Below are 24,568 nucleotides of genomic sequence, written 5' to 3' on the forward strand. Positions count from 1 at the left end.
GGAAGGAGGAAGGGTAAGAAGAAATAGAATTACTGATGTCATCGGAGCTACAATAGTGGATCATGTGATCAACCATGGAATGACCCTGAGGGAAGCTGCCAACGGGTTCAGCCTGAGCCGCTACACTGTAGCAAGCATCATAAGGACATATTGATGAGAATGGGTTAGTACAGTTCCCTCACTCTAAGTTTTGTAGCTGTACCATACTCTAATGAGAAAAACAACAATACTGTACATGTAAAACTGAAACTGTTACTCCACAGAATTGCTAGACATCCAGCATCTGGAAGGAGGCATGCGAGGATATGGACCAGGCATCATGTCAGGCCTGGATACGGCACTCCAGGAGACATGTTCCCCGGTGCCTTGGACTAGAAGACATTGCATGCGACGTTGATGAAATTCTGTGGCCAGACCCAGAGAGACAATGGGACTGATTTTCTCTCTCTTTCAGTGAAATTTATGTTTTCTTGTGTTTGTTTTGATGTGTGTGAATAAATATTCATACTTGAAATTTGAATCCCTGTGTGTTTCTAGAACTATTTATGACAAAAGTTTGACCTCACATGGACAGACCTTGTGCACAGAGAAAGCAAAAGCCAGATGTGTTTTCAGTTACAGTTTTTTCTGATTGCTTAAGCACATTTCTGTAACTATTGGCTATTTGTGCAAAACTCTACACACAAACAAAAAACCTTACACCAAATCAGCAAAACATTGTAGATCTCTTGCAAAAGCTAATACATCTTGCTTAACTCTTCAAACTTTTGTAAAAATGGTATTTTTGTACCACACAGTTAACACAAACCATCATATTACTAAGCACACAATGTGCCAACTACACACTGATGGTATTAACTGAAAACACATCTGGCTTTTGCTTTCTCTGTGCATAAGGTCTGTCCATGTGAGGTCAAACTTTTGTCATAAATAGTTCTATAAACACACAGGGATTCAAATTTCAAGTATGAATGTTTATTCACACACATCAAAACAAACACAAGAAAACATACAATTTCACTGAAAGAGAGAGAAAATCAGTCTCATTGTCTCTCTGGGTCCGGCCACAGAATTTCATCGTCTCATGCAATGTCTTCTAGTCCAAGGCACCGGGGAACATGTCTCCTGGAGTGCCGTATCCAGGCCTGACATGATGCCTGGTCCATATCCTCGCATGCCTCCTTCCAGATGCTGGATGTCTAGTAATTCTGTGGAGTAGCAGTTTCAGTTTTACATGTACAATATTGTTGTTTTTCTCATTAGAGTATGGTACTACTACAAAACTTAGTGTGAGGGAACTGTACTAACCCATTCTCATCAATATGTCCTTATGATGCTTGCTACAGTGTAGCGGCTCAGGCTGAACCCGTTGTCCAGCTTCCCTCAGGGTCAATCCATGGTTCATCACATGATCCACTATTGTAGCTCCGATGACATCAGTAATTCTATTTCTTCTTACCCTTCCTCCTTCCTCTTCACCTCCTCGTCCTCTTCCTCTAAATTCACCTCCTAGTCTTCGTCCTCCTCCTCTTCCTCATGTTCCTCCTCTAATTCTGACTCTTCTCAGTCTCCTTCTCCCTCCATTGTTCTCCACACTGAAGCTTACCTGTGTCTTATTCACAGTGTTCATGCTGATTGCAAAGTGAACTAATGATGTAAAACAGTTCTCACATGTGACAGTGTAGCCAGACAGTTGGCAAAATAGTGTAAATACCAGCCATAAATGTGTGTAGTTTTACTAGGAGTGTGTTGATCATTTGGAAGTTGTGTGTAAAGCAGTGAGTTGTGTTTACAGTTCAGCAAAAACATTGCTGTGAAGTGGATTATATTTATACAATTGCAAATTGTGTGTTACAAAAGTGCAAATTGAGTGTAAAGCAGTTTTTTTGCTTTTAGTTTTGCAAACTCAGTGAGTGATTTTGCTATAACTATTAATAGTTTTAGAAATTGTGCTATAAGAATCATAGTTAGTGTTTAAGCAATCAGAAAAAACTGTAATACCATCAGTGTGTAGTTGGCACATTGTGTGCTTAGTAATATAATGGTTTGTGTTACAGTTTTTTCTGATTGCTTAAGCACATTTCTGTAACTATTGGCTATTTGTGCAAAACTCTACACACAAATAAAAAAACCTTACACCAAATCAGCAAAACATTGTAGAACTCTTGCAAAAGCTAATACATCTTGCTTAACTCTTCAAACCTTTGTAAAAATGGTATTTTTGTACCACACAGTTAACACAAACCATCATATTACTAAGCACACAATGTGCCAACTACACACTGATGGTATTAACTGAAAACACATCTGGCTTTTGCTTTCTCTGTGCATAAGGTCTGTCCATGTGAGGTCAAACTTTTGTCATAAATAGTTCTATAAACACACAGGGATTCAAATTTCAAGTATGAATGTTTATTCACACACATCAAAACAAACACAAGAAAACATACAATTTCACTGAGAGAGAAAATCAGTCTCATTGTCTCTCTGGGTCCGGCCACAGAATTTCATCAACGTCGCATGCAATGTCTTCTAATCTAAGGCACCGGGGAAAATATCTCCTGGAGTGCTGTATCCAGGCCTGACATGATGCCTGGTCCATATCCTCGCCTGCCTCCTTCCAGATGCTGGATGTCTAGTAATTCTGTGGAGTAACAGTTTCAGTTTTACATGTACAGTATTGTTGTTTTTCTCATTAGAGTATGGTACACCTACAAAACTCAGTGTGAGGGAACTGTACTAACCCATTCTCATCAATATGTCCTTATGATGCTTGCTACAGTGTAGCGGCTCAGGCTGAACCTGTTGTCCAGCTTCCCTCAGGGTCATTCCATGGTTGATCACATGATCCACTATTGTAGCTCCGATGACATCAGTAATTCTATTTCTTCTTCCCCTTCCTCCATCCTCTTCACCTCCTCGTCCTCTTCCTTCTGCTTCCTCATGTCCTCATCCTCCTCTAATTCTCTCTCTTCTCAGTCTCCTTCTCCCTCCATTGTTCTCCACACTGAAGCTTACCTGTGGCTTATTTACAGATCTCATGCTGATTGCAAAGTGAACTAATGATGTAAAACAGTTCTCACATGTGACAGTGTAGCCAGACAGTTGACAAAATAGTGTAAATACCAGCCATACATGTGTGTAGTTTGACTAGGAGTGTGTTGATCATTTGGAAGTTGTGTGTAAAGCAGTGAGTTGTGTTTACAGTTCAGCAAAAAGAGTGCTGTGAAGTGGATTATATTTATACATTTGCAAATTGTATGTTACAAAAGTGCAAATTGAGTGTAAAGCAGTTTTTTTGCTTTTAGTTTTGCAAACTCAGTGAGTGATTTTGTTAAAACTATTAATAGTTTTAGAAATTGTGCTATAAGAATCATTGTTAGTGTTTAAGCAATCAGAAAAAACTGTAACACAAACCATCATATTACTAAGCACACAATGTGCCAACTACACACTGAAGGTATTAACTGAAAACACATCTGGCTTTTGCTTTCTCTGTGCACAAGGTATGTCCATTTGAGGTCAAACCTTTGTCATAAATAGTTCTATAAACACAGGGATTCAAATTTCAAGTATGAATGTTTATTCACACACATCCAAACAATCACAAGAAAACATACAATTTCACTGAAAGAGAGAGAGAGAGAGAGAAAATCAGTCTTGTCGTCTCTCTGGGTCTGGCCACAGAATTTCATCAACGTCGCATGCAATGTCTTCTAGTCCAAGGCACCGGGGAACATGTCTCCTGGAGTGCCGTATCCAGGCCTGACATGATGCCTGGTCCATATCCTCGCATGCCTCCTTCCAGATGCTGGATGTCTAGTAATTCTGTGTAATTCTGAGTAACAGTTTCAGTTTTACATGTACAGTATTGTTGTTTTTCTCATTAGAGTATGATACACCTACAAAACTTGTTTTGTAGGTGTATAATAACTTGATTGCTTAAACACTAACAATGATTCTTATAGCACAATTTCTAAAACTCTTAACCCTCATGCGTTGTTCGGGACATTTTTGTCCTCTGAGAGAAATTTTTCTGTTTATTTTGGCCATAACTTTGTCAATATGTGGACAAATTGAATCATTTTTCCTCAATAAGCTTAATTTTACATAAATTTTGTTAATATGATTTTAAAATTTTTCATAGGTCAACGGTACACTGTGGGCAAATTTTACCCCCTAATGTGTTGTTCGGGGACAAAAACGTCCCCTAACTTTAACGGTTTTAAAAATATATTAGATAAATATTTTTTTGAAATTTTTTTGCATAGACCTTTTAATTAACTTCAGTTCTAATCAACAGTAGTGAAAAAATCATTTTCCCCCAGGATTTTAACCCTTTAATCACCAATTTTATAAGGGGTGGTGCTGAAAATTGAAAAAAAAAACACACAAAATGGCTCATTTTTAATAGAAAAGGTGAATGTGGACTGGATTCTTTTGAACCTTTATTATAGTCTTGGTCATGTCAAACATCAGTAAAAAAATTGACTTTATTGCATTATTAGTTTTTGCACAGCACTGGATTTTCTTTTTTTCTCCCATTTTGTCCCATAGACTTACATTATAAACACACTTTTTTTGACTGCACAGCCATGGCACTAAATAATCATGCATTCTTGATTGTTGGTGGTTTACCCTGTTGGTAGGAGGTAACATTTGTGATTTTTACAGTTAACAACTTAATTACCATATTAACCCTTTACCTGCAGGCCTGTGCTCATGTACTGTAGTTTCTGGCTTAAGTATATGGAGTTATAGGGAGTATTTTAGCACATAATTGTGTGTCTACACACTGTGTGTGTATGTTAGAGAGGAAGAGAGCCATTTGCACACTGTCAGGGAAGGAAAGTCAGGAAAATAAAGTTACTAAGTAAGTGAAGTGTACCTAATTCAGACGTACAACGGCAATGCATAAGCATGTAAAATGAAAACATCCAGGAGTTCTGGCGTCTGAAGTTGTGGATGGGTAAAATAGCTGTTTTTTTTTTTTTTTTTAGCTTTCGGAAAACACGTCCTCCAGTAGAGTGACTTTACTTTTAGGTTAGTGTCTCAGTTGAGATCACTGAATTAGTCTAAGTGAGGTCTAAGTGCCCCTTTTCCATGGTGTGTTGCGCTCCACACGACCATACGTACATGTGCATGTTACTAAATAGACACCATAGATAGATAACTTGATAACATAATAAATAATCATTGACTAACCAAATCTAATCTACAGTTTAGTCCCCTACTAAAATTAGTATTAAAAGTAGTTTAGTAAAGTAAAGTAAAGTAAATTTGTTGCAGCCCTAAAAGTAAGTGCCGGGCCCTTTGATGCTGAGAGGTTCAGACTAAACAAAACAAAAACACTAGTGGACTTGCATGCATCCTCCTGGTCATTTAATGGTGACAAGAGCAGCAAGCAGCATGAAGAGAGGATTCACCTGTGCATGAGTGAAGGATTCACTTGTGAACGAATGAAGGATTCGCTTGTGAACAAGTGACGGATCTACTTGTGCAGCCTTCACAGCTTCACAGCCTGGCCCTTCATAGAGCCAGGCTGCACAATCATTTCCAGAGATTGTGCACAAGTGAATCCTCTCTTCATGTTGCTTTCTGCTCTTCTCACCATCAAATGACCACAAGGTCACATGTAAGACCACTTGCCTTTTTGTTTTGTTTAGTCTGCACCTGTAGACATCAAAGGGCCACACGTGCATAGCAACACTTTCTTTGTTTTTGTTTACTATGAAGACTCTGTGGTTGTGTGTACTCACAGACAACAAGATCAGTGTGCAAATGGCTCTCTTCCTCTCTAACATACACACACAGTGTGTAGACACACAATTATGTGCTAAAATACTCCCTATAACTCCATATACAAGCCAGAAACTACACTACATGAGCACAGGCCTGCAGGTAAAGGGTTAATATGGTAATTAAGTTGTTAACTGTAAAAATCACAAATGTTACCTCCTACCAACAGGGTAAACCACCAACAATCAAGAATGCATGATTATGTAGTGCCATGGCTGTGCAGTCAAAAAAAGTGTGTTTATAATGTAAGTCTATGGGACAAAATGGGAGAAAAAAAGAAAATCCAGTGCTGTGCAAAAACTAATAATGCAATAAAGTCAATTTTTTTACTGATGTTTGACATGACCAAGACTGTAATAAAGGTTCAAAAGAATCCAGTCCACATTCACCTTTTCTATTAAAAATGAGCCATTTTGTGTTTTTTTTTTTCAATTTTCAGCACCACCCCTCATAAAATTGGTGATTAAAGGGTTAAAATCCTGGGGGAAAATGATTTTTTCACTACTGTTGATTAGAACTGAAGTTAATGAAAAGGTCTATGCAAAAAAAATTCAAAAATATATTTATCTAATATATTTTTAAAACCGTTAAAGTTGGGGGACGTTTTTGTCCCTGAACAACACATTAGGGAGAAAAAAAGAAAATCCAGTGCTGTGCAAAAACTAATAATGCAATAAAGTCAATTTTTTTACTGATGTTTGACATGACCAAGACTGTAATAAAGGTTCAAAAGAATCCAGTCCACATTCACCTTTTCTATTAAAAATGAGCCATTTTGTGTTTTTTTTTTTCAATTTTCAGCACCACCCCTCATAAAATTGGTGATTAAAGGGTTAAAATCCTGGGGGAAAATGATTTTTTCACTACTGTTGATTAGAACTGAAGTTAATGAAAAGGTCTATGCAAAAAAAATTCAAAAATATATTTATCTAATATATTTTTAAAACCGTTAAAGTTGGGGGACGTTTTTGTCCCTGAACAACACATTAGGGAGAAAAAAAGAAAATCCAGTGCTGTGCAAAAACTAATAATGCAATAAAGTCAATTTTTTTACTGATGTTTGACATGACCAAGACTGTAATAAAGGTTCAAAAGAATCCAGTCCACATTCACCTTTTCTATTAAAAATGAGCCATTTTGTGTTTTTTTTTTTCAATTTTCAGCACCACCCCTTATAAAATTGGTGATTAAAGGGTTAAAATCCTGGGGGAAAATGATTTTTTCACTACTGTTGATTAGAACTGAAGTTAATGAAAAGGTCTATGCAAAAAAAATTCAAAAATATATTTATCTAATATATTTTTAAAACCGTTAAAGTTGGGGGACGTTTTTGTCCCTGAACAACACATTAGGGAGAAAAAAAGAAAATCCAGTGCTGTGCAAAAACTAATAATGCAATAAAGTCAATTTTTTTACTGATGTTTGACATGACCAAGACTGTAATAAAGGTTCAAAAGAATCCAGTCCACATTCACCTTTTCTATTAAAAATGAGCCATTTTGTGTGTTTTTTTTTTCAATTTTCAGCACCACCCCTTATAAAATTGGTGATTAAAGGGTTAAAATCCTGGGGGAAAATGATTTTTTCACTACTGTTGATTAGAACTGAAGTTAATGAAAAGGTCTATGCAAAAAAAATTCAAAAATATATTTATCTAATATATTTTTAAAACCGTTAAAGTTAGGGGACGTTTTTGTCCCCGAACAACACATTAGGGAGAAAAAAAGAAAATCCAGTGCTGTGCAAAAACTAATAATGCAATCAAGTCAATTTTTTTACTGATGTTTGACATGACCAAGACTGTAATAAAGGTTCAAAAGAATCCAGTCCACATTCACCTTTTCTATTAAAAATGAGCCATTTTGTGTTTTTTTTTTTCAATTTTCAGCACCACCCCTCATAAAATTGGTGATTAAAGGGTTAAAATCCTGGGGGAAAATGATTTTTTTCACTACTGTTGATTAGAACTGAAGTTAATTAAAAGGTCTATGCAAAAAAATTTCAAAAAAATATTTATCTAATATATTTTTAAAACCGTTAAAGTTAGGGGACGTTTTTGTCCCCGAACAACACATTAGGGTAGTGTTTGCGAACAATGCATGAGGGTTAATAGTTATAGCAAAATCACTCACTGAGTTTGCAAAACTAAAAGCCAAAAAACTGCTTTACACTCAATTTGCACTTTTGTAACACACAATTTGCAAATGTATAAATATAATCCACTTCACAGCACTCTTTTTGCTGAACTGTAAACACAACTCACTGCTTTACACACAATTTCCAAATGATCAACACACTCCTAGTAAAACTATACACATGTATGGCTAGTATTTACACTATTTTGCCAACTGTCTGGCTACACTGTCACATGTGAGAACTGTTTTACATCATTAGTTCACTTTGCAATCAGCATGAGCTCTGTAAATAAGACACAGGTAAGCTTCAGTGTGGAGAACAATGGAGAGAGAAGGAAACTGAGAAGAGTGAGAATTAGAGGAGGAACATGAGGAAGAGGAGGAGGACGAAGACTAGGAGGTGAATTTAGAGGAAGAGGACGAGGAGGTGAAGAGGAAGGAGGAAGGGTAAGAAGAAATAGAATTACTGATGTCATCGGAGCTACAATAGTGGATCATGTGATCAACCATGGAATGACGCTGAGGGAAGCTGGACGGGTTCAGCCTGAGCCGCTACACTGTAGCAAGCATCATAAGGACATATTGATGAGAATGGGTTAGTACAGTTCCCTCACTCTAACTTTTGTAGGTGTACCATACTCTAATGAGAAAAACAACAATACTGTTCATGTAAAACTGAAACTGTTACTCCACAGAATTACTAGACATCCAGCATCTGGGAGGAGGCATGCGAGGATATGGACCAGGCATCATGTCAGGCCTGGATACGGCACTCCAGGAGACATGTTCCCCGGTGCCTTGGACTAGAAGACATTGCATGCGACGTTGATGAAATTCTGTGGCCGGACCCAGAGAGACAATGAGACTGATTTTCTCTCTCTCTCTCTCTTTCAGTGAAATTGTATGTTTTCTTGTGTTTGTTTTGATGTGTGTGAATAAAAATTCATACTTGAAATTTGAATCCCTGTGTTTCTAGAACTATTTATGACAAAAGCTCACATGGACATACCTTGTGCACAGAGAAAGCAAAAGCCAGATGTGTTTTCAGTTAATACCATCAGTGTGTAGTTGGCACATTGTGTGCTTAGTAATATGATGGTTTGTGTTAACTGTGTGGTACAAAAATACCATTTTTACAAAGGTTTGAAGAGTTAAGCAAGATGTATTGGCTTTTGCAAGAGATCTACAATGTTTTGCTGATTTGGTGTAAGGTTTTTTTATTTGTGTGTAGAGTTTTGCACAAATAGCCAATAGTTACAGAAATGTGCTTAAGCAATCAGAAAAAACTGTAAGCAATCAGAAAAAACTGTAAGCAATCAGAAAAAACTGTAAACTCTAAAATTTGTGTGGAGTTGTGAGGGGGTTGGTAATGAATGTTTGTAACTCGGCGAGATTGTGTGTGTTTTATCACTGTACAGGTGTGCACAACCAGCGCACAACCTATTACATGCATCATGTGTTTATTATTTATTTTTTAAATATTCTCTCAGCATTTATTGCAATGAATAAATGATGAAGTCATTAAAAAGATGCACATACCAATGCTGAACCTGAGTTGCTGTAATTGTGGCTAAGTGAGTTAGCAGAGGACATCATCTATCACACTGTTGCCTCACTCACATTATCTTTTCTTTCTCTCCTTTTTCACAGAAATCCCGACAAAGGCCTTCAGTTCCTTATCTCCAGAGGCTTCATTCCCGACACACCCATTGGCGTCGCCCACTTCCTGCTACAGAGGAAGGGCCTGAGCCGACAGATGATCGGGGAGTTCCTCGGCAACAGCAAGAAGCCCTTCAACAGGGATGTCCTAGAGTGAGTAGTACAAACACATCCACTTATATTCCTGGTGATTCTCCTCAGTTAGTTGTTTGTTTGTTTGTTTTTTCATGGTGTGGTCAAAAGTCAGGGTCAGTTAGGCAACTGACTTAGGAAATGGAAGTGTCACAATCCAACAACTAAGGCCTTATCTGTTTCCTCTATTTTATAAAATGACAGAAGGAAGCTGATAAGACAAAAATGAAACAAAAGCACTTCCTGCCTGTGAACGTCTTTTATCTTTTTCATATTAAAACCAGAGTTGATGTTATATTAGAGAAGTATGAAACAAGAAGCAATTTATCCGTCATCTGATAGTGTAAATTACTTTTCAGATTTGATATCTTCATATCTCTATTTATGAGAAAAGGGGAGACACACTGATGGGAAAAGGTGTGTGCGCTGTTTAAGTTTACAGTACACATGCAGGGGTTGTGTTTTTGTGCTAACCTATATGTGTCTTTCCAATGCAGATTAGTCCCTGAAACAATGATGACCCACTGACATGGACACAAATCATATCAAATTCATATCTACACATGTTTAGCATCATTGAAAAAAACTATTAAAAAATGATATTTTTAATTTTGAGGAAATGTAACCCTTCGGAAGGAGTTTAAAAATATATTTTTTTAAAGTGCAGTTCCACATGTGGCCTCTGGGGGCAGTCAAGTCCTGGACAAGTCAACTCCTATAGACTCTCAAGTTAAAATACAGTAAATAAATAATAATAAATAAACATGTTTACAACTTGTTTTAATTATTACCATTTCTAATTTTTTTACAGTGTATAGTTGAGACATAGGTGGCAAAAAAACACATATTAGCATTTATAGCTGAAATGCTGATATGAACACAGAGATAAAGGGACAACCTTCAGAGGACAACAACATCTCCTTCTAATATTAGTCATCAAACAAATGCAAACGTGCACACATGACTCACCTCACCCCGTGACTTTCATTCCAGGTCATTAGACTGATTGCAGCTGTTTGCTTTGAAATCTTTGAAAACCTTCACGCTTGCTCTTCGCAGTGTTTTTTTATTGTAGCGCCAAATACGCTGGAATTTGCACATCAGCTCAAGCCAAGAGCACACACACACACACTCTCACTGTCTGCAAGGTCAGACAAACACAACATGGCACTCTAAGCAGGTTGTTCTCCTTATCTAATATATTCTCATAAACGTCTCACTGTCATGCATCCATAGACAGGATTGTGCTTTTAAGGCTTCGGACTGCAATTCAGATCTCCTCTCCTCAGCTCTGCACATTAGGATATATAGATGAATACACACATATATATATTTGTAGTAGGGGTCAAACAGCAGCAGCAGCAGCAGTACTCAGGATGGAAGTGATGTTGAAGAGGAGCATGATAGAGAGAGTGCAAAGCGTGCGCTAGAGCACTCTCGATAAAGTGTAGTCACAGGAGAGCGGGTGAGGGATTGCAGTCTAATGTGAAAATCACTCAGGATGATTCACTGTGCCTGAATGTGTGTGTGTGTGTTTGTGTGTAAGCATGTGACTTTTGTGCTTATCTAGTAGCTGTCTTCTTCTTCTTCCACCCTTATAAAGCAAATAGTGCCTCATTCTCTTCACATTTCTTCAGGCATAAACAACAACAGTTAAAATGTCTCAAGTTAATTAAGCCATATTGTGGTTATAGATTTGGCCTCTAAGAAATGTTGCACCCCAAGGACTCATTTACAGATAACATAGTGTACACGTTCAGCATGAAAAATAATCAGTTTTCTGCCTGTCGTCTACTTATATGGTTCTTTCTGGCTTTCAGTGTGTGTGTGTGTTTTTGTGTGTGTGTGTCTGTACCTGCCATGGCAGCTTTGTAAACATACTATATAAGCTTCAGTGTGTAGACAGATGTGTCTGTTTCCCTGCCAGGTACTATATACAAGTCAACAACAAGTGTATGCATGAGCACAACAGCATGTGTGTTGTTACGTTTTAGTGTGTGTGTGTGTGAGGACTGGGGGTGGAGAGGGCTGATGTACTTAGGCAAGAGAGCATCTCGTCTGACATTACATAAACAAGGAGTGACAGCCGGGGAGGGAGAGAGAGAGAGAGAGAGGTGGTGGAGCGAGGAAGTGAGTCATGGAGAGGGCGATCAGAGCGGGGCTCCACAGTCAGGAGGGTGGATCAAGTCAGGCTGGCTGCATACTATAAGCTTAACCTTTTTTAAGGGCTGTGTGGATAATGTGTGTAGCTTTGTATTATATAAACTAATAAACTGTAGCTGAAGTGTCAATAATAAAATGATCATTGATCGTGCTAGCTGCGTTAATGCATCGCTGAGCGCTGTAAACTCAGGAGGAGGGTAGAGGGAGAGAAGCAGGCTGACATCCAGGCTTTATACAGCAATATGGCTTCATACATACATGACAGAGTTGGTTGATTGGATGACGTATTGATGAAGTATTCTCAGTCCCCTTCAGTTGATTAGATTTAGGTATACTACGGCAGCCTCCAGGGCTCTTGAAGCCCATGTGGAAGTGTCAGAACTTGTGTCAGGACTGTGATGCTGCCAACATGGTGGCGGTCGGAGCCACCCACCGAGCCTCAAAACGGCTCTTCACAAACAAACGTGTGACGTCACAGAAGCTCTGTCCATAATTTTCACTGTGAATGGTTAAAAGAGACACTCTTCAGCTATAGGGCACACTTTCATGTTTTCTTCCTTTAAATGTAGTTAATCACACAACCATAAGAGGGCACACTGATACATGAGCAGTCATTTGTCGGATGTATAGAAATTCTTATTCATAACATGCACAGTTTGCCTAAAAATGTATATATTTGGTTATGAAATGCACAATTGGCTTCATTGTTTTGAATTATCTGTTTCATTAGCCGTAAATACAGACAACGGGCAAAGCGGTGAGGTGCAAGTGCTGCTGAGACCAATACTGTAGACTCAGCTATCTGACTCTTTTCTGCTGGAGCAGCATGTCACAGTCAAGTACTCACCTCATTAACTCTCTGTTCACAGTAATCTATCTTAATATAATGTGTGTGTGTGTCCGTGCGAACAACAAACACCATGATGTAGGACTGAGCACTTTGATATCAACTCCATCATCTTTCTTTTTGATACTAAAAATGACTTTATCTCAAACCGAGGTGGGTATGTTTGAAGTTAAGAGACTTTAATTTCATAGTCTGATTATCACTCCACATACAGCACACATCAAAGCAGACTTTTCAAACCTCCCGTTCTGTTTCCAAAGTCACCTTTTAGCTTCACTTCCAAATTGCCCGTGTTGTATCTGAACTCATTGGACGGGATAGTTTGCTTTTTTTTTTTTAAATTAAAGTCATGAAGCTGGGAGTGTCAGGTAATAGGAGGCATTTCCGCGTGTGTCCTGGCAGCTGCAGATAGTCGGGCCCGGTCTTATCCCTGGTGTCCGTGCGTGGCTAATACCTGCAGTAAGCTGAGTGTTGCAGCACATAACTGAGGCTTCTGAATCCTTTATCTTTGGTGTCCATCCACAGGGCCCTGCAGCCCACCAGTGAAGGGGCCAACCCCTGCCGTCACACTGACACACACCACTTTAAACTTTGCTTTACATTTGAATATCTATATATCTTCTTCTTGCTGTCTGCTGTCTGCTAACTCCTTATCTCACCCCTCCCTCTCCCTCTCTGTGCTCCACAGCTGTGTGGTGGATGAGATGGACTTCTCAGGCATGGAGCTGGACGAAGCACTGAGGAAGTTTCAGGCGCACATTCGTGTCCAAGGAGAAGCTCAGAAAGTGGAACGTCTTATTGAGGCCTTCAGGTGTGTAAAGCCAGACTCACAGAGGCTTGGGAAGCATATGACTGTGGCTATAAGGGATCTAAATACACAACGCTGACTGCCACAAGACAGGAAGTAAAGGCCCCAAATCTGTCTCATATGGACAGAAAACATTTACCGGTACATGGATTTATATAGTACTGGAACTGAACCTGTCAACATACTAACACTAAAACATGTTTAATTTGAGGCACAACCTAACCCTCTATCCATCATGCTGCTCACAGCACACACTGAGCAGGCAATTAAATCAAGAGAAATGTTTTGATATTCAGAAACGTTGTGCAGTGAGGACAGGAGATATGAATATTTATCAGCTGATAAGTTATGCAAATTAACCTCTGTTAGTTTTCTACTGTAATGTTACACTGTGTGTGTTGGTTTTAGAGTGGGTGAATGAGATGCTGTCACTCTGGGCCAGACCTGTCAATTCATAGGTTTCTGATCATGAAATATGCCTTCATCAAGTAACACGCTGAGAAGTACAAATATGGAGTTTTCTTTTGTGAGATGAGAGCTCACAATTTGAGTGAATGTACGTAGTGTATTAATGCCACTTCTTTCTGCATGGTTACCCTTAAAATGTTGACAAACCAATCCCCATCTGAATATCCACACAGCGTGTATTTTTGAATTTTTTTTTTTTTTTGGCCCATTTCAGCCAGGGTGCAGCTGTGGCACTGTGTTAACGCTGACTGTTTGCCATGGCCCCTCCGGAGTAACAACCACCTGTCACAGTTGTCAATGTGCCCAATGAGGAGCAAAAAAAACACGGCTGCATTGTCATAGTCAGTGGGTGGAGAGGTTGGCGCTGGTATTGTTTGGACATCAGGCCGGCCCCGCGTGGAGAGGGAGAAGGAGGAGGGAAAGGAAGAGGAAGAGGGAGTGGGAGAGGGGAGGGTGAGGATACTCACAAACTGGGAAAGGAAGGGAAGAAGGGGAGAAAAAAGGAAAAAAGGAGGATGGTTTATAAATAACCGGCGTTGCGTAACCGCCACTGCCTCCCCCTGCTCCTGGGCTTTGAAATGCCTCCAAACACACACACACACACACACAAACACACACAGAGAGAGAATGAGAGAAATCTCCAAAGTAAGTGAAGGGGATTTGAAGCAGCAGTGAAAAAAAAGCCAGCAGCTTCAGTATCTGCTGCGTCAGTGTGCTAATGAATAAGCGAATATGAAGCAGCACCCAAGCGCTGCAGAAACAAGCTTATATCTCCATCTCTGCATCGGCAGCGTTCACATTGCTCACAGACACACATCACGTAATTATACACAATGTTTATGTGTAATCAGTAAGAGAAGCAGGAATCAGTCCAAGAACACAGTGCCAGCCTAACAAACCCATCCATGGCAGCTTCTTTCAGGCCTCTCTGGGCAGACTAGGAGCATGCTCCGCTCAGAGAGTGGCATAAATCGAGGTTGTTTCCCTGCAGGGTGCTATATTGGTGATTCACAGATGAGAGTGTAATTATCGGTTGCTGTCAAGTCACAAGTGTGTGTGTGTGTGCCCTGTGATTATCACACTCAGGACAAACACTGTACAGGGTAAGGCCACAGGCACGAAGAAACATTTCATTAAAAAGATACATAGAGGTTTGTGTGTGTGTGATTATAAAGCATGTTAAAGACTGGGTATGAACCTACATGTTTACCCAGTGTGTTTACTCCATCCCTCTGAGACTGATTATGAGGCTCAGGAGTTGTTTTCTTAAAATCATCCTTGCAAACTGTTTGGATAGCTTCTAGCTGTCATCACTGTAACTTAAAACATAACTGCTATCAGATGCCTTAGACTGCACGGATTGGTCCAAACCACTGCTGCTCAGAAACAACAGTAGCCGCCCCTATCTCTTCTGCTTACATTACGTGACTGTATAGAAGCAGGTGCAGGCTAAATAGCACTGATGCTAATGTTGGGACACTCTGAAAGCTAGTGTTGTGACGTTCAACTTTTTTTACTGACTCAAAAAAAGAACAACACGTTCTCGAAAGACACATCACTACTAGAAACTCCCAAAACATGTAATCTGTATATGGCTTCATACACTGCAGATGTTCCTGTATTAAACCACCACATTATTTCTTCCTAACCACTAACTTTATATGCCCTCTAACCACTGTTTTCAAAATGCTCCATCAATCCAGGACATCCTTCATGACCTTTCTCTCTCTCTCTCTCTCTCTCTCTCTCTCTCTCTCTCTCTCTCCTGTGTGTCTTCCTTGTTCATGCCCTCAGCCAGCGCTACTGTATGTGTAACCCGGACATCGTGCAGCAGTTTCACAATCCAGACACCATCTTCATCCTGGCCTTCGCCATCATCCTGCTCAACACCGACATGTACAGCCCCAACATCAAGCCCGACCGCAAGATGCTGTTAGAGGACTTCATACGCAATCTACGAGGTAAGGATTAAGATTAAGATTAAGATTAAGATTAAGATTAAGATTAAGATGATGTCAGTCTTTTAATACTTACACTGCACAAGTGCCCTTCAGTGCTGAAAACTGCAGTTCCTTAAATGACCACTTCAGCCTGGCTCCGAAAGTGAGAACCCTTTCCCACCCAAGCCTATTTTTAAGGCATCAGCTTTAAAATGGCATGCCCAAAATAAATAGAGTATATATCTCAGCAACCACAAGGTGTGTTAGAATACTTCTGGTGTCATAATAACACCTGGGAGATTTGCTCAGATGTGTAAGTATTGGTTTGTATGCCTCTGGCTCTTAGTTAATTAAGATTGCACACAATGCCAAACTTCACAATAGAAACATGTTTTACAGCCACACCAAAGGTCATTCTGACCTATTCACTGCTAATATAACTTTAGCCTTCACTTAGCTACACGCTACTGTTATATTTTATGTGATGAGAAAAAAAAGTGAGGTATTTGTGAGCAGCTTCTGTCCAACACTTTGTAGATTTGCATTCAATCAATGCATAAATATAGGGTCTATAAATGAGGTTATATTCCTCCCTCTGCTGCCCTCCCTGCTTTAAACATTCACCCGCAGCAACAGACAGAAAGCACCTGTAAATCTCGTCTCCAATATGCAGACAGATGCTTGTTGGTTCCAAGCATAGAGGAGGAGGAGGAGGAGTGTCGTAGTTTCGCTCTCACTGAGCAATCAATCAGGGACTGCTGGGGTCGATGCAGAACAACTTTAATAGATTCATCCAGACTGTTCCTCACAATTAAATTAAGTTGGAAAATCAATTTCAGCATCTTATGCAAATTAAAATATGCCGCTCTCTCGGCTTCTCTATCTGTCATGTGTTTTTAATCCCCTGTGTGTTTATTCGTCCATCTTTCCTTGTTGATATTCTGATTCCCTCTTTCCTCTCCTTCTTCTCACTGACAGTAGAATAGTTCACTCAACTAATTGGCTAAGGTGAAATGCAATTATGCTGCAGAAACCAATAGTAATGAAGAACCACTGAACATTCATTATCTCAATTAAAACAGACCGTCAGTGACGGCGCTGTTCCACAATGGGCCAACGTAATATAAATCGGCTCTGCTATGAATTCATCTAGGCTCGCAGAAGGACCGTCTCAGTTATTGGATTTATTTATTGTTTTTGGTTTTAGATTGGCAGAGCAATTTCACTTAATTGTTTAAGCGGCGTTCATTTTATCTTGTGATGAGACAGCTTTTCAGTCAATGTGGGCTAAGCTACTGAAAATTTGAGTGTAAAATGACCTTTCTGTCTCAGTGGTCACCATTTTGGCTATGTAGCGCATCAAAGCTGGTCTTCATCTTCATTTTGCAGTTTTTAATGGCCCACAAATTAACTTTGCTAGCATTAGCTTCGTAGCTTAACCAGTCAACATTTTCTAGCATAGGCTACATTCCGATGAGCGTGCATATGGTTTCATCTGAATAAGTACACAGTGCACTATACTGTATGTCAGCATGCTAACAAAAAAATGTGTGGTTTGCATGGCTAAAGTCCCTGATGAGTTTGAGTAAGGTGGCAGAAAACAGCCACAAAGTATCAAAAAGGCCTTTTATTAATCTGACACCTTGCACACACCCCCCCACGGTCATCTCCTCCTTTCCTCCCCCTGACTTCATAATGTGCCGTGATGTCTCAGCGGTGTTCCAGCCTGCCTCTCTGACACCTTCATTTTCCAGCAACACCTCCTGCCCCATTGAAAACCCAATGTACCACACAGTGTGGTACAGCTGTGTGGATGTAATGGGGAGCATCTGGAGGGCAACCTTTCAGCCTATAATGACATGCAGCTTTACCTGCCATCAAAATGCCACAGCACTGTGTTCCAGACAGAAAATCCTCCAAGAATGAGACAGGATCTTAACCTTTCACTGCCCAATTAACCTCGCCTTACATCGCCTTCTGTCATTATTTACTGGAGACAAAGACACAAAGTCAAAGAGAGAGAATGAGTGAAGGAGCTTCTACACCAGCCACCCTGTGATGGTGTGAGTAACCCGCCTCATCTTGTCTTAGGTGTGGACGATGGAGCGGACATCCCGAGAGACATGGTGGTGGGAATCTATGAAAGAATACAGCAGAGAGAGCTGCGCTCCAACGAAGACCACGTCACCTACGTCTCCAAGGTGGAGCAGTCCATCGTCGGCATGAAAACAGTAAATACGCACAAACACAGCAATCACTGGCTCACATAAAAACATCAATTACACCACCAACCCCTTATTCACTATTACATAGCATTAGCAACATTAGCAGAGCATATCTATTAGCCAGATACATCATTAACTGCTGCTATCATTATCAGGCTCCTTTTTTAAACAGTTTAGGGTTAAAAGATGCAGCTTCAGTGCATGTTTTTACTGCGCACCTGAGACAGACACGGCGGCGAAAGTATTAAGCCATATAATTGACTGATTACACTGATTCATGTGGGAATGAACTGTCTTTGTGCCCATTCACAGCACTGTAAGGCTTTTTTTAAAGGCTTCAAGGATCCAGGGAATTCTGTTTGGATTCCATCAAAGACTGCACAGTCCTTTATTTATGAACAGTAGATAAAGGTTGCAGTACAGTCTCTCTCACACACACACACACGGATATTCAATTACATTAAAATACAAAGTGAATGCTACATTAGCATCTGTCCAGTGGAAGAGTTGAGACACCCAACATAGAAAACAGAATAAAGTGAAACCAGTGCTTCTCCTATTAGCTTCAGTTGCATGATAATATGCCTCCCACAGAGAATATTATTAATATTAATAAGCATATTAGCACCGCCTAAAGCGCAGTTATGTAACAACATAACTGTTGTTGTCACATAAATGTGGAAGTAATGCCCTTGTATTATGCAATCACAGCAAATTGGAGGGCATACTATACACCCACTGATGATCCTCAGGTGCGGAACTGTCCATCCACAGTATTATAAATCTTAGTCAGATTCAAAATTTTAATTAGTTTTAATCTAACTTTTCCCAACGACATTGAAACTCCGACGCTGTGAGTATGTTTTTTTAGGAGGCTTTTGCCTTTAAGTGTCTCTCAGTGATAGATGAGTAGCCATAGGATGACAGAGGGATAGCTGTCATTGCCAAAACAATGATGGATTGGTGTGACAGGAAGTGACCGCTCCTGTCTGCCATAAAAACGAAAGAGACTTTGATAAAGTTTCTTCCTTAAAAATAGCAGCACAGCAGGTATCTGACACACTGTACTGTAAATTATAATCTCAGGTACAAATTTGAGGATTTGATGAAAGCTCTATAGCAAATGTAAATGATGAAGGAGCTGTAAATGCACATGTTTGATAACATTTGTGCAATTAGATGTGTTCATATAGTTTAATTTGTTAATGGATATATTGTCAAATTGATTCTTAATAATCTCATTGGGACTGAAGTTTTTTTTTTACTGGAATGAGCAGGAGGCATTTCAGGCTAATGATGTCTTTACATGTTTCTGACATTAGCGTAATGAGAAAGCAGGCTAGCCTGGAGTCTGCATCCCCTGCAGTGATGAGAGAGAGAGAGCAGGAGAGAAAGAGGCAGGGGCTATGTGTGCAAAGCGTTCACACGGAAGCAGGGGGGCAGAAAACAGAATGCAGGCTGTGTATATGTGTATTTTACCCCGGAGAGGGATCAATTTTACATCTACCAACTGTCAATCAAATGCTGTTTGGATTTTTTTGGAATGATCGAACACGTAAAAGCTCTGTGAGAAGACTTAAGAGAGACAAGGGTGTGAAGGGGTGAGAACATGATTAGATCACCCTCGGAAGGCATGAGCCAGTTTGCGGTGTAATCTGCTTAAAGTTGGAGGAGCACTTCGAGAGGAGTATAGCCACAGGGTCTCTGGGGACAACTGCAGTATTTTGTAAAAAGAAACTCTTTACATTAGCCCTCCTGGCGCAGTGCATGCTGCCACCACCTCTGCTAATCCAGTTTAGCCTTGTATAGAAGCTAGTAACTGAAAAAAGCAAGATGTACACAGCAACATGTCTGGCATCCATCTGTAAAGGTGAGTGACATCCCTTTATACACATAACATAGCATAACACGATGAAGGGGCTTGTTGGAGACTTTGACTCAGGACCTCATGCTCTCGCAATCCCTCGCACTTGAGTAAATGGGAGCCTAACATGAACCAGGGACCCAGGATCTCTTGCATCTAGAGCAGTGGTCCCCAACCACCAGGCTATGGACCTACTTTATAACTGTTGACAGGTTAACCAGATTTGCTGCCCATCATATCTGCTTGCACATCTTGACTGTCAATACTTGACACGTCTGTCATGACATCTGTCATGGCTAAAAATTAGCCCACAAGCTAGCTAAAATGAGCGAATCCACAGCCTATTTATCTATAATCCACTTTAAGCCCTGGTACAAATAGATCTTTAGAACTGACTAGTATGATTTAGAATTCATTGTTCCATCAAAGACACTCTGGTCCAAACCAGGTCCAAACCATGACACTACCACCACCATGTTTTGAGTCTTAATCTAGAATGCAGTGTTTTCCTTTCTCCAAGCATACTTTCATTCTTGTTTCCATGAAACTTTTTCCCAACAGCCTCTTAAACTAAGTTACTTCATCTGAATTCGTCTGACTTCGCTTTCCGTCTTCAGGTTCTCTCCGTCCCTCATAGAAGACTGGTGTGCTGTAGTCGACTCTTCGAGGTGACAGATGTCAACAAGGCTCAGAAACAAGCGGCACATCAGAGAGAAGTCTTCCTTTTCAATGATCTCATGGTGGTGAGTATACTAAACTCCAGTCATACCCGTCTTTGTGGCTTTTCTGTTTCCATTCTCAGATGGCTTCCAGCACACACACAGCTGAGCTTTAAAGCTGCTTATTTTTGTCGCGACAGCTGCAATGCGCCATCACCTCGTGTACTTCGACTGCGAGTCCTTTCTTGGGGCTCCTCTTCTTCTTTTGATATAAGATCTAGCAGCAAATTCAGCGTTGCAGTGCGCCCATAAGCAAAGACGCGTCCCGCTGCACAGTGGCTGGTGATAAAGTTGCTTTTTCCACTCGAGCCGCAGCTCAGATAAGCTCATCCAGTCCATCCCAAAGTTGTGTAGATGGGGGAATCATCAAAGGTTTAATGTTGGACGTAATTAACGTGCTCATTAGGAGACACATAGGGGGTTATCTATCCAAACCATGCTTATAATTATGTCAAATGTTGACACACAGCAGAGGATACAAAAAAAGGAGCATGGCCGTTTCCCTCCTCTTTTTTTCTGCTGAAGCATAAAAGTAATTGGTAGCTGCAGGAAAGGAGGTTAAAAGGCCGATTTGAAGTAAGAGGCGAAAGAACTCATCTTCTAACATCACAGTGGGGCTCTGTTCATTTGGCACTAAAAGTAAGTGCTGCCATTTATTCCAGAGAGACGTTTTCTTGTGACAGCTTTGAAACGGGGGCAGAAATCATCGTCTTTGAATTTCTTTTTTTCTTGCGATGAAGTGAAAGTGAAGGGGCCCTTCTTTAAATTTGGCCCCTGTTCCGGCAGCTTGAACATGTCAAAGAGTATCTAAAAAATGCCAGCGTGATGTATTAGTTTAATACACCTTCCTGGTAAATCATGGCCCCACCGTAGCACTGCAAACATCTGGAAGGTCATTCAGTGAAAAAGCTCCTGATATAAGCTTGTGTTGTTTTTTAATTCGAGCACCCAATTGATTGTTTGAGGTTGTTCTGTGAAATGGAAATCTCAGCTGAAGGAGTTTAATAATCCTTCCTGTCACCATAGAGTCACTTTTGTTGTCTCATCCCTGCAGATCTTGAAGCTTTGTCCAAAGAAGAAGAGTTCTGCAGCCTACACCTTCTGCAAAGCAATGGGCTTACTGGGCATGCAGTTCCACCTGTTTGAAAATGAATGTAAGTGGCAGAGTTCTTCCTGCAGAATGAGTCACGTCACAGAAAACACTGAAGACCTTCTGTCGTCGTGGTTCTAATTCCCATATCTCATCATAATTCAGTACTCTCATGACTCAGTCCATGGTTTGGATAAATGAAACTTTACTGACACTAAAGAAACTTAAATATGTATGGAGGCCTATTGAATGGAAATACCGTATATTGTATTTTTACCTTTTTCATGCATATATTATTTGAATAAAACATTTCATTGTATGTAAAAATACCAGATTTAACCTGCTGAACAGTGGACAATATCCAAGTGCACTAATCAAAACAAATGCCCACAGGCTTTTAGTGTCAGCACTTAACTAACTTCATAACTATTTCGAACTGATTCTTGATTGGCTCCTCCAGGAAGTCAGGTCCCAAAAGTGTCCCACATACTGAGACTGATTGACAGATTAGCTGAAGCCTAATGAGGAATGAGCATTTTCATTAGGAGACACTTAATCTGAGAACAAAAACACTTTATTTGCATAGAGGGGAGAGAGAGAGAGACTTTGGAGTAACCCTCATGCACTGTTTGGAACATTTTTGTCCTCTGAGAGAAATTTTTCTGTTTATTTTGGCCATAACTTTGTCAATGTGTGAACAAATTGAATCATTTTTGCTCAACAATCTTAATTTTACATAAATTTTGTTAATATGATTTTAAAATTTTTCATAGGTCAACAGTGCACTGTGGGCAAATTTTACCCCCTTATGTGTTGTTCGGGACAAAAACGTCCCCTAACTTTAACGGTTTTAAAAATATATCAGATAAATATTTTTTTGCATAGACCTTTTAATTAACTTCAGTTCTAATCAACAGTAGTGAAAAAATCATTTTCCCCCAGGATTTTAACCCTTTAATCACCAATTTTATAAGGGGTGGTGCTGAAAATTGGAAAAAAACACACAAAATTGCTTATTTTTAATAGAAAAGGTGAATGTGGACTGGATTTTTTTAACCTTTATTACAGTCTTGGTCATGTCAAACATCAGTAAAAAATTGACTTGCATTATTAGTTTTTGCACAGCACTGGATTTTCATTTTTTTTTCTCCCTAATGTGTTGTTCGGGACAAAAACGTCCCCTAACTTTAACGGTTTTAAAAATATATCAGATAAAGGTTTTTTTTAAATTTCTTTGCATGGACCTTTTAATTAACTTCAGTTCTAATCTAATTTTTACAGTAAACTACTGTAAAATCACAAATACCCATATGGTCCATATGGTCCATATGGTCATAAATTTTACCTCCTACCAACAGGGTAAACCACCAACAATCAAGAATGCATGATTATGTAGTGCCATGGCTGTGCAGTCAAAAAAAAGTGTGGTTATAATGTAAGTCTATGGGGCATACAGTGTTTTAACTTTTTGCAAAGTCAGTTGCCTCGATCAGAATGTCTGCAACATCCAATTATATATACAGCTAGAATTTAGTGGTCACTGCAGTGGACAGCTACTAAAAAGTAAATTTCTCTTTAATGCATTGGTTTCTATGGTGGATCTGCACATCAGCCTTTAGAGTTGTCTCTGCTGCCACACTCCATTGAGGTCAACTCAGTGGTGAGTCAGTGTAACTGCAAAAAAATTTCCTCTGAATCCAAGATGGCTGACAAACAGCCACCCTAGCCAACCACGGCTGGCATACCTGCTAAATTCTTCTAATCTAGAAGAGTCCCACAGGAAAAAAAATATGATGATATGCAGTAACATCTAAGGAAGGATATTATCTGTTTGGAATATGAAATTTTTATGTCCAATATGTAGAAAATTACGATTAACCATGTGTCCAATGAAGTGGACATCATGCATCACCCAGTATATTTTTTTAACACAAGTAATGTAATTGCTTCACTGTTTCTTGTGACTGTTTTGGTTATAAGTCAGTTTATAATTGTTATGTTTATAAGCTATTTGTTTAAAATATATTTTTTTGCAGATTAGTTGTAGTTTTTGTTACTCTAATTTTTATTTTATCATATTTTGTAGTAGTACTAGTAATAGTTTGGGATATCACAGGATATCACTGGCCCCAACTCACAGATGTAAAAAATGCAAACAGATACCATGATGCTGCATGCACATGGAAGACCAAATACATCTGCATGCAATGCTGTGTGCCACTGTGCCCTGGATGCATTGCAAACTTTCATACAGCCTAGGTGTTATGAACATTGAAGTGTTCCGGGATGCAGAGACCAAAATATCAGTTTCTGTTTTCTTCCACCATGCTAATGTAATGGTTTGGTAATACTGTCCTGTATCCTTTTAGAACTGTGATGACTCACAATAGAGTTTCTCCTGTTGGAGATGATTTGACACATTCAGGTGTAAGAGTCAGTGTCATTGGTTTTCTTATTCAGGCCTAAACATTGTGCCTATACAGTGATGCTTTTTCAAAGCATAAAAAAGAAACAAGTGTTTGTATATTTACAATATAACACAAATTAATTCATTTTTACAGTGAGTTCACAATGTTTTATGTTGAGCGCTCAGGCACATGTTGTCCACTGGATTGGACATGTCTCTAACTTTATGAAAAAATCACATTTTTGAACTTTTTTTTTCATGTCCTAAGAAGAATAAAAACACACACAAAAATTTACTGACCAAGGCTTTCAT

At 39.5% G+C, this 24,568-nt stretch overlaps 1 protein-coding gene across 1 annotated transcript in view; it reads left to right on the plus strand.

The window, feature by feature from the left end:
• Positions 1–24,568, plus strand: part of iqsec3a (IQ motif and Sec7 domain ArfGEF 3a) — a 77,583-nt gene that overhangs the window by 45,809 nt on the left and 7,206 nt on the right. The window contains exons 4-9 of the mRNA XM_028430705.1: positions 9,585–9,746; positions 13,424–13,546; positions 15,806–15,972; positions 18,043–18,182; positions 20,658–20,783; positions 21,814–21,913. Coding sequence (XP_028286506.1) covers positions 9,585–9,746; positions 13,424–13,546; positions 15,806–15,972; positions 18,043–18,182; positions 20,658–20,783; positions 21,814–21,913 — 818 coding nt within the window. The remainder of the gene's footprint in view (positions 1–9,584; positions 9,747–13,423; positions 13,547–15,805; positions 15,973–18,042; positions 18,183–20,657; positions 20,784–21,813; positions 21,914–24,568) is intronic.

This window comes from Parambassis ranga, chromosome 2 (assembly GCF_900634625.1).
Source record: "Parambassis ranga chromosome 2, fParRan2.1, whole genome shotgun sequence".
NCBI lineage: Eukaryota > Metazoa > Chordata > Actinopteri > Ambassidae > Parambassis > Parambassis ranga.